We start from the raw sequence: 15,196 nt of genomic DNA on the forward strand, positions 1-15,196 counted from the left end.
GCGGCACATCCTTCTCTGTCCAAGGGGCGGGAGTTGGGGCGGGCGTAGATTAAAAGACCTGCCCTTCCTTCCTAAAACACCTGATGCTAGTTTGCGGTTTTTCACTTATCGCGGGGAGGTTTCGGTCCCCATTAACTGTGAAAAAACAGGGATCACTGTATACTGTAATTAACAGAATTCACTTGTTTAGTGTACCTTTAGTGTAGTGTCATGTTGGCAAAATATGAACTTTTTAACGTTGAAAAATTGCATAAATAGTGAAATATCCCCACTAGCAAGCTGTACAATGCACCTGCGCTTGTAAGTTGCTATACTGTGCTATACCCTTGCATTTGTGAAATAGCATTTTTGTAGATGACAAATGATAGAATGAGTTGCCTCTTTTCTTTGTTTTGTTTAATGAATGTGCTGATACTCATCCTTTACATATAAGCGCTTTTGTACCGTTTATCATCCCCTCCATATGACATTCTGTATAACCCTGTACGCGATTGTGTGTCATACCAGCTGCAGAGAAAGAGGCACATAGGCAACGACATCGTGGCCATAGTGTTTCAGGAAGAGAACACACCCTTTGTTCCTGACATGATTCAGTCCAACTTCCTGCACGCCTACGTGGTGGTTCAGGTGGAGAACGCGTGTACGGACAACGTCACATACAAGGTTTGTTTCTCTCGTGATGGCGATCTCCAAGAATCGACCGTGGTTAGTATGTCACCTGCCATCCCAATCAGGTGTCAGTGACAGCGAGGGATGACGTGCCCTTTTTTGGGCCAGCCCTACCTGACCCAGCCATCTTTAGAAAGGTCGGTGATGGCGTCACACAAGCAGGAAAACCTGAAGTCACCACGTAGCTTTCTTTTCTACATCTCCTTTTTCCTTCTTCAGGGCCCGGAGTTTCGCGAGTTCCTTTTCACCAAGCTCATCAATGCTGAGTACGCTTGTTACAAGGCGGAGAAGTTTGCCAAACTAGAGGTGAGGCTGTTATTTATACTGATTAGTGGTCTGACCTAAATGGATTTCCCATAACTTTCTCTTGGTGAGAAATGGCAAATGCAATCATATGGAATGTCCTGAGGAAGGAAAAAAAAAATCTCTTTCCTAGATGGGGCTTGGCACCATATAATTGAGAAGCACTGCTATACAGGTAGAAGGCAGATAAATGTCACGAAAACCAAGTAGCATTGTATTTTTGAAACCTCTAATAAAATCTAGCAGTATGTTTGATCATCACATCCTCACTTCTGTGATGGCATTCACCGGCCATTCATAATATTGTCATATGCACTGTTGGCATGTCCGTGGGTAGTTTGAAGTTTTGTAATTATCATGTTGTTTCACAGTAGAAGTAGGAGACTTTAGCCATATTTTTTGGTTGAATATTTGATGGTTAATTATACCGTATTTTCCGCACTATAAGATGCACTTAAAAGCCTTCAATTTTCTCAAAAGCTGACAGTGCACCTCATAATCCGGTGTGCCCTGCGGAGTTTCCCTTTTTTTCGGGGACGAAAAATAAAATAATCTCCTTGTAAATCTTTCCAATTGTTACCTCTGCTTTTCATTAATAAATGTTTCTTTTACAATCAAAAATTTTATAACACTGTTAGAAATTATGATGTGCTATATATGCTCCGACTTTGAAGTCATTTATAGAGGGACAAGATGCAAAAAACGTGAGTTTTTGTAAAATAAAACGTGATTTTATCAAATAAATCCAGAAACGTCTATTTAGATCAACGAAACAATATACATATTTCAAAGTTTTGGGTTTCAATTTGATCAATTGAATGAAATTTAATATTTAATTTAATCCTAAATATATTCTTTTAAGATCTTTATTTGTCCTGGCGTTGATCTAAACAGTCATTTAATGTAATCGAGGTTTCGATTATATCAATTTGACTTATCGGATTTTACTGTTGACATTCCCTTTCAGTGCAGCTCCATCTAGTGGATGCATAATGCAAGCCCAGCCACTACTTTAGCCTCTATTTATGCGCCTCATAAAGCAGTGCGGCTTATATATGAAAAATTTTTTAAATAGGCTATTCATTCAAGGTGCGCCTCATAATGCAATGTGCCTTATAGTGCAGAAAATGTAGTACTGTATATACACTGTAGTTACCGGACTATCAGGTGCACCAGAGCAGGTCTATTTTTGGAAATTACTATATACAGTATAGGGTGAATTGGGTTATGAGGCACACCAAGGAATACTGTGGAGAAGAGGTTTCAATATTTTCAACTGTTTATTTTTATATTTTTAAATGTGTTTAAAGGGACAATGTGTAAGTTTTGGACTGTTTTTCATTAAAAAGAAACAAATTCAATGACTTAGTTTTTAAAACTTGCAAATAAATGTGTTCTTAACGACCAACAGTTTGTTTTAAATATAATCGTAGGTGTAGTTATCATCAATCTTATTACATGGGGTGTGGCACTCTTCCGGAGGCTGCCATGTCTGTTATAGCTATGGACAATAAATAGTCTACTGTCCATAGTGAAAAACGGTCTAAATTTGACACATTGTCTCTTTAAAGCATATGAAAAGGGTACTGCTAAAACAATGTTTTATATGGGCCTTCTATATTACGTATTATTTCCTGTCATGTGGAATTGAACGTGTGCGCTAAACAGGCAGTCACTATTCACGAAGAATCCAAAGCTAAATTTTGACTACAGTTCCAAATAGTAGTTCTTTGCCACAGTCCACCATTATGCAGGGACAGTATTTGTGAAGATTTTGGTGGTTTTCAGGAGCGCACACGTTCAGCACTTTTGGAGACCCTTTATGAGGAGCTACACATCCACAGCCAGTCCATGATGGGCCTGGGTGGCGATGAAGACAAACTGGAGAACGGCGGCAGCGGCGGAGGGGGTGGCTTCTTTGAGTCCTTCAAGGTACGGCCTCTTCCTTTTTTTCATTGTGATAAGGCACGACCTCATCTGCATGAGTGAGAATGAGGAAGTTTGCAGATGCTTTTTTGCCTCCCTTGTCTCTCGGCCCGGGGATTCTGGGTATTCATTCGCGACTAAAGCCAAGCGGACTAAATGGCTTTTGTATCTCAAAGGACCAGGCCTGTGGCTCTTGATTTCCTCGCTTGGCTTGCGACGGATGTTTTTTTTTTTTGTTTTTTTTTTTTTGACATTATGTTCCGGAGGCTCTCTGTCCTGACTGGCCGTGCTCCATCAATCCATTTGTGCCCCGAGGGTGCGTCCAAGTCGGCAGGCCACAGCGGCAGGAGCTCTGATTGTGTATGCCTGATGAACACTTAAATGGCGACATATCATGCATTTTTTAACACTTTAGAACAATTTCCTGGGTGTTATAAAAATAGGTTTGTGACTTCCTTTCATCCAAATATCGTCACACTTTACACACTTGTTTTTTGGGCTGGCCCCGTCTCATGCAAGTCAGAGACGAGATGCCCTGCCCCTTGTCCTGCTGGACCAACCAGACTCCAAATGTCACCTGTCAAAATGACGACAGGGTGCAGAGCCCTAGTATCATGACTACAGCAGCTTCTCCTTACAGGAGCCAGAGTGGGGAAAAAGGTAGCATCCGCAATGACAATAAAGGCATTTTCACTCGTTGAAGCAGCCGCCCATGCAATATTCTGTGCCCGTCTGGTGCACGGACACGTCACCCAACCCAAATAGCCCAACTGCCACCTTTTCTACAACTTCACAAATCAAGTATGCACTTCTAATTAGTAACTCATCCTGTTAGCAAAAACTCATTTGAAGTCCACAAAAATCATTACAGCTCTGCTTCCTTTTGGGTATGACATGGGCCACCGCACACCGGGAATATGAATGATTCTGTGTGATGGGGATCAAGGCAATGTAGTCTCTTAAAAATTACACTGGATCGTTGTGCAACCTACTTATCACGTTAGAGATAGGGAAACTTACTTAACTACATAACTGTGTTTCTCACAGACACGTTTCCAGAAATAAGGTCTGGAAAAAATTAAAAAGTTGTGCTCTGGAATTTGGGGGGATTTAGGCGAGATCAGTACAGTAAAATAGTGGGGAATACCATTTGTCATTTTTGGTCTTCTGTAATTTGAAGCTTCAAACACACAAGTCTTAACAGAGCGGTCTAGTGGTCTGTAAGAGAGTGTGCAGGGTCACGTGAAAGAGAAGATTCTTAAGGCTATGGAAGTGAGGAACGACAAGATGGGAGTCAAATACAAAATGATTTACATCTGTGTTGTTGAACTTGACTTATCTGTCAAGGTTGTCTCTTTCATTCACAAGTGAAAGGGTCTTTGTTCAAACCAAACCAGGTGGTCAGTGAACAACAAAATCTTATACTAATACCGGCTGAATACTTATTTTTCCTTACAATTCTTTAATTTCACACATATTGAATGACACACAGTATAATGTGAGCCATTAAAAACAATCAATTTCTATAATGTGCTCCCTTTAAATATTTTTTACAGACACAGCAGTATCACTGCATGATCAACATGAAATCAATTTGCATATGATAATGAATGAATTAGCCAATGTTAATCCCATGACTGACCAATGATTGCCATTTTACCTATGCCCTTCTGTGGTGACTTTGGAAAAATGGTCCATCCACAACATTTGCAGCAATGCGTTTTCCAATTTTGTCCAAGTTTTGTTTTAAACTCCATTTGGGACATTTTAACTCCAATGGAAAGAACCCAAGAACCTGCCCCGACCAAGTCACGCAACCCTTAATGACGCCGTTCCTTTTTTCCACCCGTTGACCGTGTGTCCTCATCTCTCTTCGTATAGCGGGTCATCCGCAGCAGAAGCCAGTCAATGGACGCCATGGGCCTCAGTAGCAAGAAGTCATACACAGTCTCCACTAGTCACAGTGGCAGCTTTACCCACAATCTGGCCGAGAGCCCCAAAACGCCCGGCATTGTAAGTAGCACGTTGTGCTTCAGCGCAGGCTGCATCACACTATTATCTTTCCACATGTCAGGGTTCCTACGAAAAAATAAAACACGGAATTTGATTTTGTAGACAGCCAGTTTTGGAAAAGCGATTCTAGTTTCGAAAACAAATTGATCCTACAAGACAATCGCAATCCTCTTAAACAAGATTTTTCAAAAGTAGGTACTTTCTTTAAAAAAAAAAAAAAAAACATGTATTGGGAGGCTGGAACGAATTAATACGTTTCAATCATTTGAATCATTTGAAATTGGATCATTTGAAATTTGAGTGTGGTCACCTTGCAAATTAACACATAAACTCAAATGATCTCAAGACCTCAATGAAGAGTATATACAGTGCCACTCAAAAGTTTGGAAACACCCTCAGTCTCGCACGACTTACAAGTTTAAGAAACTCAAGCAACACCTGAAGAAAGCACAGATGTGAACTGTAACTGAATCTAAATCAAATGGCATCATCCACATCATGAAGTTGACAAAAAAATTATATATATAGTGAAACCCATAGATATGAACGCTTCTGTACACGAAATATACATTTCATGAGTAAAAATTCGGCCAAATTCTTGCGAGCGATTATTCACGTGCTCCAAGAGAAAACTTGAAATTCCCGCTCTCATTAAACGCTTAATACCACTGTATCAGTATCCTGCTCTCCCATCAGTCAGAATCCTTCACATTCATTGTTCTGCTCTCCTATTGGCTGTGCTGTACAGTACAGCTTGCTAGTGTACAACTTTCTCATTGTGGTTCAGGAAGACTGGCCTCATTATTCGCAATCTTGAGATTGCGCGATCTGAAGACAGCACTGGCGAAGGAACCTTGCAGCTAGTACAGTAGACCTAGCCTTAGATTTTCAAGGCTTCACCTGGGTGCTTCGATAAATCTAAGAGGGCTTGCTTTCATTCCGTGGTATGAGATGGGAAAGCTGCCAGTGCAAACGTGCTAACGCTCAACACTTCCCATAAAGCGCTAAAAGAGAGCTTTCTGGAGATGTGCATGCGAAAGCCAGGGTAACGAGGTGGGTTTTTGAGGAATGGATTAACCTCACTGTCGGTCCATTTACATCCATAGTTGCATTAGTCAAATTTGATGAAAATTTTAATTTAAGTGTTTTGTGGGGTTTTTTTTGTTTGTTTTATTGTTGTTCAATCAAAGTTCAAGAGGAATTAAAGTTACAGCCATTTTTTTCTGTCATTTGCCTGACATCTACCGAACATCGCATTTTTTGAAGTGTAAGGTACAATAGTTTAAAACGTACTATAGCGTTAATTTCAAGCTTGGAACAAATTAGGCAATTTACATGTAATGAATGATTCAGGATACAAACTGCACCGTAGAATGGATTAAATTTGTATCAAGAGGTTCCGCTATATATATATATATGTATGTGTGTGTGTGTGTGTGTGTGTGTGTGTGTGTGTGTGTAAAAGGTGTCTAGCGCACTTACTTTGATGGATGTTAATTATAAAAGCATTTTGTTTTCATGAACAAGAATTTTTTTCAAAATAACTCCATCAATATTTCTTTGTTATAAAGATTTAGCTATTAATCTACAAATCAAGAAAACACTGAATTACAGGATGTTTCCAAGCTTGTAGCTGGTACTGTATATGCTGTATATGTACCGATAAATGTATACTGTATAATTATTTTCATTTATCCAACAAAATAGAATAATACATGATTATAAAAAAATTATAGCTGCTTTATAGATGCCATGAGCATGAAATATGGCAGTATTAATGTGTTGTATAGGTCCCAGTAGCTAACTAATGTGCATTTAAATAATGCAGGTTGCAAAATACAAAATAAAATCAGCTTTACAGCTGTGTGGGGCATACGGAAGGAGATGGAATGCACTATTACGGCAAATCAGCTTTACAGATGTCACGTAGCAATGACATCTACCAGGACGCATGGTGGTAATTGGGATGAACAAACATAATTGGACAAATGCGTTTTGACAATGATATTGATTGAACAGTGTTTACATAAATAATGTGCGATAATGTCATGTCTTCGAAGAGAGCAAATCTGCTCGAAAAGGTTGAATTGGGTTGATATGTATTTATTTATATTAGTCTTTTATTCATTTAGAATGGAGACGTCTGATACTAAGAGTCTGGATAGAATATAGAATGTTGACTTTTCAAACGCGGAGGAATCCTGACATGTAAATGCCACTGTTCTTACTTACAAGTTGCACACAACTCCGATCCAAACCATCATCCGGTTCTCAATCCTTAGCCTCCGATTTTGTGACATTGAGATTCTTTAAAATAGATTGTGATGAAAGCCCTATGGGGAAATTTCTGGTTGCAGCTGTTTGACTACCCAGACTCCCTTGCTCCCCGCCCTCCCGTGTTTGCGGCAGCGTGTGACGTGTTCGTGTCTGTATTGTGCATGACGCTTCGCATGTGTGATTTCACCACGCTTGGTTGCAGAATGAAGCTTGATGTTTAGGGTCACATGGGTCATGTTTGCTCAAGGGTTGTTCATTCTCAGGGGTTTTCAGTTTAAGACAAATGACACTTTAGATTAGAAATGCTATGGCCGAGAGGTGTGTACTAAATTTGACTTCACCACTGTTCTGGTGGACAGCAGCTGTTTCTGATTTAGGGGTTCCATCGCCATCGCAGGAAGAGGATGGCGTCATAAACTGAGGACCCCCTGCACACAATACCTTGCCCACAGTAAAATTGCACTTAAAGCTGTTAAATCAAGAGGGGGTGTCCAAATGTTTTCCTTTGAGGGTCAAATACAGAAGAATATAAAGATGAAAGGTCTGTTATTTGATTTAATCATTTGATACATCTTAAATGCATGATCACAAAGACATATTTGGACATTGTTCAGGATGTCCAGACATTCAAACAGTCTTTTTTTGTTTGTTTGTTTGTTTGTTTTTTCAAATGTTAGGCTCAAGTGCAGTCTGAAAATGGCTGCGACTAAACTAGGTAGTTATGTGTGATAGTCTTACCTAAAGTAATTACCTTAGGAAATTGATGACTTTAATACTTATATTCCCAATGTAATTGATTACTTTGATTGATTTAGCCAAACACTTAAAGAAAATTTAAGTAAAGCTGATATATTTACACACACACACACAAGTCACATTGGCAGAATGGTATAGCTTTGTTATGTCAGGAGTGGTTACAAAACCACATTTATAGTGCATTTTACTGCGTAATTCAGACTTGAAAGGATTAGCCATGGGTCCCATGATTGCTAGTGTTGTTAAAGAGAGAAGTAAGAAGATGATTTACATGGAAACGAAGCTGGAGATAATCAAGAAATACGAAGCTAGCCAAGGCTACCCTTACCAGGAAATAGTGAAGTGTGATGTGTGTGTGCGTGTGTATGTGTGAGAGAGAGACAGAGATAGAGAAGTGAGTGAGTGAGTGAGTGAGTGAGTGAGAGTACTTTTTGTGACTGATGATTAGACAAATTACCAAATTCTCCTCACTATAATGAGGAGCACCCAATGACTCGTCACCTTTCCATGGTGGAGGGGGTTTCATGTCCTAATCCTAGAAGCTAAGTTGTTGGGGCTATATGCCCCAGAAAGTGTCACCCATGGCAAACAGGTCCTAGGTCAGGGACCAAACTAAGCATGGTTCATATACCCCTTATGATGAGAAACAATCATAGATTCTGTTTTCCCTCGCCCAGAGGTGGGGCTCATTGGCAAATTCCTGGTGGCCGGAGCTGTATCCATGGGGCCCAGCCAGGCTCAGACCGAAAGGATAACGTAGGTCCCACCTGTGGGACGGGCCAAAGGGTGCATGGTGAGCTGGGCGGCAGCCAAAGGCTGGCACCTTGTCGGTCCGATTCCCGACTAGAGAAGGTAGCTCTCGGGACATGGAATGTCACCTCTCTGGCAGGGAAGAATTCTGCGCTGGTTTGCGAGGCAAGTTCCAACTAGACAAAGTTGGACTTGCCACCACACACAGCTTGGGTTCTAGTACCAGTCCTCTTGAGCGGGAATGGATTCCCTTCTACTCTAAAGTTGTCCACAGTGAGAGGTGCAGAGCTCAGAAACTGTACATTGGGGTTCACCCCAGTGGATGAGAGGTAGCCGCTCTCTTCCTTCCAGTGGCAGTCCAGGTTCTGACTGTTGTTTGTGCCTATGCACCAAACAGCAGTTCAGAGTACCCACCTTTTTTGGAGTCCTTGGAGATTGCGCTGGAGAGTGCTCCCTCTGGGGACTCCCAGGTTCTGCTGGGGGACTTCAATGCTTATGTGGGAAATGCTTACGCCTTTACAAACCCAAACATATCGTGAGGGTCTACTGGGAATGTTTAGCAGAGTCCCCTGTCAGACACCATTCCGTGTCTCAGTAGAGGGAAGCAGCGCATCATTAAGACTGTGTGCTTTGGAAATGGGGCACTGCTGACTTCAACTTGGGACGTTGTGAGCCAGTGAGGAGAATACTTTGAAGACCTCCTAAATTCCAGTGAAGAAGCAGAGTCTGGAAACTCCAAGGTGGGCTTTCCTATCACAGGGATTGAAGTCACCAACGGTGCCAAGGCCCATATATATGTATAACGTATGTATACACATACTTACCTTTTACATACATACTATCAGTTCCTATCTTTGCAGTGGTTGACGAATGAAAATCAGCATGATAATGAATGAGTGTTAAATAATGCATTATTCTCCTTTTCAGATGTTGGCTAGAAAAGGCAGACCATTGCAATATTGCTTGGAACACATATATGTGTCTTTTTCACATAAATTATTTCGTATGTATGCATACTTGTGGTGGTTATCATTGAATTCATCGCATAAGAGTCTGGGGTAGTCGAAGGTATGAATTATAATTTGACGTGAATGCAAGACGATTGCGACCCTATCAAGTTGGTTCCCAGGTAAATGTCAACAATTGACCCACAAATGGAATCTGGAATCACCTGCTGAGAATGAACAGCTGATTTTTGGTGTCTTGTTGCTGCTTTTGGAAAACAATTCAAGTAAACAAACCCAGTATGACTCGATCTGATGCAGGCAATAGGCGTTCGCAAAAATATAATTTGCAGCGTTTCTCAGAAGCTGTCAGCCACAGCTAATGTTCATAGATTTTGAAAAATGATGGCCAAAACATTTTCCCTGTGGGACAGACGCCTCATCTCCTCCTGCCAATGTGGGTTGAAAAAAAAAACACAAAAAACAACAACGATGCATCGGTAGCAAACACATTTGCTGGTTCATTTGTGGCATTTTGCGGCAAAATGTCGTACTCCTCGAAGAGTTATTCCAATCTCAGAAAATGTGCTTGTTAATTTCTACAGAAGTCTAGCTAGCTTGCCCCGAGGTCGCAGTCTTGTGAGATGATTGGTCCGAGTGCTGTAAGCTTTTATGGGCTGTGTCCAATCATATAGAATGGACAAGGACTTCTCTTTTCATTCTGAAGGCTCTGGTAGATTTCAGGAAAGCTGGCAACACTTGCTAGCCAAAATATGATTGGATAAAGGCTTTTCTTACCTTTTAAATAAAAAAAAAAATTAATATGACATGTTCAATGGAAACATCGCAAAAAGCAGATATTATGTGTCATACAGACCAGCTTTTCTTACCTTTTGAGTTAAAAAATTAATATGACATGTAGCAATGGAAACATTGCAAAAAGCAGATTTCATGTGTCATACAGACCAGGGAGGATAATTTTATTTAAAATTAATTATTATGAATAAATGTGTTTTTCTGTATATGTTTAGACCAGCAGAGAAGGCATTGCTGGCCTACAGAGCCCACTACTTATAAAATGATTTTTCAAATGTATTTTATTTACCATTAATTTATTTGATTAATCATTGATTTTTTTTTTATACTTTCAAAGTAAATTGTCTGTACATTTGTAAACTTCAAAATATTTATTTAATATAGCATGTTTGAGAAAGTATTTCAAAATCACCCCCCCATAAATTTACACTTAAATAGAAAACAAAACAATTCAGCAACTCTTATCCTTGCCAAACAATCATAAAAAAGTGGTTCGCTTGAGCACCTTTAAAATTTGTTTGAAAAAAACAGCAACAACAATCTTGCCGCTGTTTGAAAATCTGCATGTCTGGCTATGTGTGTGGTTTTGTGTGTCATTTGCATGACATCCTACAATGCGTTGTTTATTTTTGCTTTTCAACCTGCCATGTGTTTTCTTCTCTCCCGTCCCGTCCTGCCTTTGTATGCCTCAGTCATTGCTCGTCCCGGGGAAAAGTCCCGGTAAATACGGCCGGCGAGGCAGCGCCATAGGAATAGGAACAATAGAAGAGGTTCATGTTTCTTTCTTCTTGTCTAATGTCTTTTTCTCCGTGTGTGTGCTCAGAAGCTGCAGCTAATGTAGCGCCCTTGTAATGTGATGCTTTGGTGACTATTCTTAAATTTCCATAGTAGGTCCTTTTGTACTTCTGTGTAAACTGATAAAGATTTACATTTTACATGAAGGAAGCATCAGATGCTCAAACTGCTATTCGACTAGCCGAGCGTGTTGTGGCAAAGGTGGCATTGAGTGCTTCTGACTGTTCTCTCTCCCATGTGGCAGTCCCTAATCATTCCTGGAAAAAGCCCCACCAGGAAGAAATCCGGACCCTTCAGTTCCCGTCGGAGCAGCGCCATCGGCATCGAGAACATCCAAGAGGTCCAAGAGAGGAGGTATAAATAATTCACTAAGGTGCAATAATAATAATTGCAGATCGTAATGTAATTACCTTGTAAATACAATGTAAATCTCTGTCGTCATGTGTTACTTCACCATTTGTGTTAAAATCTCAATACAATGTGTTAAAATATGATTCTAAAGGGTTATACTAACTGATGATAATGCTTATCGTTAGCACTTCTATGGTGTTTCACTATATTTTTCAGCGTCTGACTAGTGTGGGCATTTCTAAGGCAAAGTGGGTGAAACACATGTGTCTTTGTTTAATGTTTAGTTTGATAGCAAACTTTAACTGGCAATGGCAATAATATCACAAAATTGTTTTCAAAGCAAAAAAATCTGCCGGACGACAGCCCGTATCTTGAAAGTGTTGCATATACCGTTTCGAGAATATATTACCAACGGTGGTATAAAATCAGCTTTACAGATGTAATGTCTTCTGTGCAAGCTGCGTCATGTAGTTAAATGGCATCAAGCAGGGACAGTCAAAATAGTAAAAGGCTCTGTTATATTTGAGGCAATGGCGTCTATATTTTAGGTGAGATGTTTATCTTTTTATTTGTCAACGAAGAACAAGCTTTTTGGAAATATGCAACACATTTACAGAGGTGTGGCATTTCAATTTGAAGAGGTTTGGCATTTAGTGTTTTTTTTGATAATGTCGTTCCGCAGCCGGGATGTGTCACCGTGCACCCAGAGGACATCTGACAGTGGCCAGGTCTCCCAGGAAAATAGATCAAACAACTCGTCCAATCACAGCTCTCCTGAGTTTGCCCCTGCCAAGAATAGGTAGCTCTTCAATTTAATTTCTCTCCTTTTCATAACACTTTGATCAAGAATAATCAGTCGGCTCAAATGCGGGCTCTTCTGAGTGGTCCGAGTGACGTAGGGTGTGTAGCTCTGTCATGTGTTGCAGAGCGCCCTCCATCCCAGAGGCTCAGGACCTTTCCCGCTCTTCCTCCAACGCCAGCAGCTTCGCTAGTGTCGTGGAAGAGCACGAGGCTGACGAAGACTACGACACCGGACTGGTGAGTGCCGTGTACGCCCGTTAGACATAACATTAGGTACACCATGCAGCATGGTGTAAATAGAGGGTTAATCATGGGATATCCCATAAATGGGATAGAAACAAATATCATGAATGTATTCAAAATAGTTAATTTCACAATGGTTAGTTTTGGATTTTAAAACAATATGTTGATAAATGAAAGAAATAAAATAATGCTTCGGTTTCCCCCGGGAAAGAGAGAGAGAAAAGTCTGGGCTTACCTGCTAACTCATTGCCAGTAATAGACGATAAAGATTCATTTCAGCAGCCTGGCGGTGGATGAATCAAAGCTGCTTCCCCCGTAAGCCGACATAAGATAAGCAGGAGAAAATGTATGTACGCATTCATGGACGGAAAAATAATGGTGTACATTTTCAACTTCCTTGCAGGAAAGTGTGCCGGCCACGACGCCACACAAGAGAGACTCCCTGGACGAGGGAACACTCAGCATGAGTCATGCAAGTTTCACAGGTGAGAATGTTGTGTGTCTTTCTGTATATTTTGTGCATACAGTATAAAGCAAGCATGTGCCATTGTTGTGTCAGGCTATTGCAACCATTTCATGTACTGGGAACAAGGTACTGACCAAAATCTACTGTACGGTAACATGGTTGCGTGCATGTTGTTGGACACTCGTATCATTAATAATAATTATAATTTGAAAGGTTATGTTTATTAAAACAAATATTTCCATTGAGACAACAATGAAACAAGTAAAAAAAAAAAAAAAAAAATTAAATTCCATTTGAACAGTTTCATTTGGGATTCAATTTGGTCATTACAGGGTGTGGGACAAGAGAAAAATGTCATTTAGGGGACATATTTACTCTTTTTAAAAGATTCTTTTGTCTTACAACTTACTTTGTCTTATTCTTTGTTTATTTGTTCTCAGAGCGAGTATATTTACTCAGACAATCTATGTTTTAGTTTTTTTGTATTTGCATAAATGAGAATTTGATGGGCGGGATGTAAAATGTCCTCCAATTATGGAATGACCCATATTTTACCAAAAACATGTTTTTCTATATAGATAGAATCACTATGGTTTTACATGCAGAAAATATTATTGAAGACTTTTTTTGGCTGTCTGGAAGACTGCCAAGAAGAAAGCTGGTGGAGAGGTTTTGGTGGAAAAACAATGACACTTTTTGTATCTAAAATAATCCCAAGTTTGAGCCTTTTAATCCACTTTCTTAATAAATGCTAATGATAGATAATATCAAGGTTGTGTTGCTATAAACCTTTAAGGAATAGATTGAACACAAAACTGTGGAGCATTTCATGCAGATGGCAAAATAACAGCAGTCAGTCCTTTATCCTCTGCAAAGCATCACTAATATGAAATCAGTTGAGAGGTGTTCAGAAAAGAGGAGTTCAGATCACGAAACAAATTCAACTCATCTCACAATGTACCAATTTCTTCATTTTAATGTTTCTTGTATGTGGGAATAGCCCCACATTCTGCTCCGTCTCGACTCCAGCATCAAAGTGACGGGCCGAAGGGACCCGAGCCCAAAGCAACAGACAGCCGTTCCAGGCCAGAGCGGCCGCCGCTGGAGCACAAGTCCTCGGTATGAAGTTGCCTCCTCCTAAAGATGCTTTTGTAAAATAAGAGTGTTTTTTTGTTTGTTTTTTTTGTAATATAACTACAAGATGTTAAATAAGATTCAAATAACTGTTTTCACACAGAACTGTTAGCCACACGCCACCGACTCGCCGCTTCCACGTCCATTATCAGGTTAGAACCTGTTTTCTACTTCATTGACTTTTTAGTCTTTTCCTGTTTAGTTTTACTTCCCTGCAACTCACCTCACCTTTTTATGAGGCATTTTGAGGGGTACAGTAGGATTAGGGCTGATGAACAATGCTTATACGTAAGATTGAGATTAGCGATTGGGATACATTTCAGGTCGATCACAGTGGTCGACTGGGAGGATATTTAGGCAATCAAACATGGTGGAAATGTGCTGAGCAGGCAATCAGAGTCAATATTTTATTGCTCCATTTTCATTTATAAAGTGCAGTTAAAGGATTTGACTGTTTTTATTTAGCAACGATAACATTTGTTCAGACACACCATAGTGCATTAGTGGCTTTTGTTTTTCAGTTTTAATGTGAACCACTCCTGCGAAGCCTGTTGTTAGGCAGCAGATGCTGTGCTCTGATTGTTGGACAATGCGCTTTTTGACACCATAATACTTTTGATAATATTTAGATTTTTAAATAATGGTAGAATCCTATTTTTGGTTCACTGTGATGTTGACTATAAAATCTTTAAATACTTTTTTCTGTTTGTTTTTTATTTTCTAAAATTTACTTCATTTGGGCCTGCAACTAGCAATTACTTTGTAGATTATTGAAGTGTTTAAGGTCCGATCATATTGTGTAGAGAAAAGGTTTATATAAGAGACTGTAAAGACTCTTTGAGGCTTTTTTTTCCTTTTTTTTAATTAAACACAGCCGTACATGTGCTCAGTGTAAAAATTGAAAACATTTTTGTGCCAGGGCCAGTATGGTTCATCATGATTTCTCACATAC

At 39.9% G+C, this 15,196-nt stretch overlaps 1 protein-coding gene across 16 annotated transcripts in view; it reads left to right on the top strand.

The window, feature by feature from the left end:
- rap1gapb (RAP1 GTPase activating protein b) overlaps positions 1–15,196 on the top strand; it is a 108,919-nt gene that overhangs the window by 89,584 nt on the left and 4,139 nt on the right. For 10 of the 16 annotated variants that reach the window (XM_088423244.1, XM_088423227.1, XM_088423229.1 and 7 more), the window contains 12 exons: positions 508–663; positions 735–806; positions 889–975; positions 2,761–2,904; positions 4,780–4,911; positions 11,147–11,224; positions 11,494–11,603; positions 12,283–12,399; positions 12,509–12,638; positions 13,048–13,129; positions 14,111–14,229; positions 14,348–14,396. In XM_088423244.1, coding sequence (XP_088279370.1) covers positions 508–663; positions 735–806; positions 889–975; positions 2,761–2,904; positions 4,780–4,911; positions 11,147–11,224; positions 11,494–11,603; positions 12,283–12,399; positions 12,509–12,638; positions 13,048–13,129; positions 14,111–14,229; positions 14,348–14,356 — 1,236 coding nt within the window. In that variant the 3' untranslated portion in view covers positions 14,357–14,396. The remainder of the gene's footprint in view (positions 1–507; positions 664–734; positions 807–888; positions 976–2,760; positions 2,905–4,779; positions 4,912–11,146; positions 11,225–11,493; positions 11,604–12,282; positions 12,400–12,508; positions 12,639–13,047; positions 13,130–14,110; positions 14,230–14,347; positions 14,397–15,196) is intronic. The other 6 variants (XM_088423230.1, XM_088423236.1, XM_088423228.1 and 3 more) reach the window with 5 other exon arrangements.

The sequence above is a fragment of the Hippichthys cyanospilos genome, chromosome 9 (genome assembly GCF_059441005.1).
Source record: "Hippichthys cyanospilos isolate Australia breed blue-spotted pipefish chromosome 9, RoL_Hcya_1.0, whole genome shotgun sequence".
In the NCBI taxonomy this organism is placed as follows: domain Eukaryota; kingdom Metazoa; phylum Chordata; class Actinopteri; order Syngnathiformes; family Syngnathidae; genus Hippichthys; species Hippichthys cyanospilos.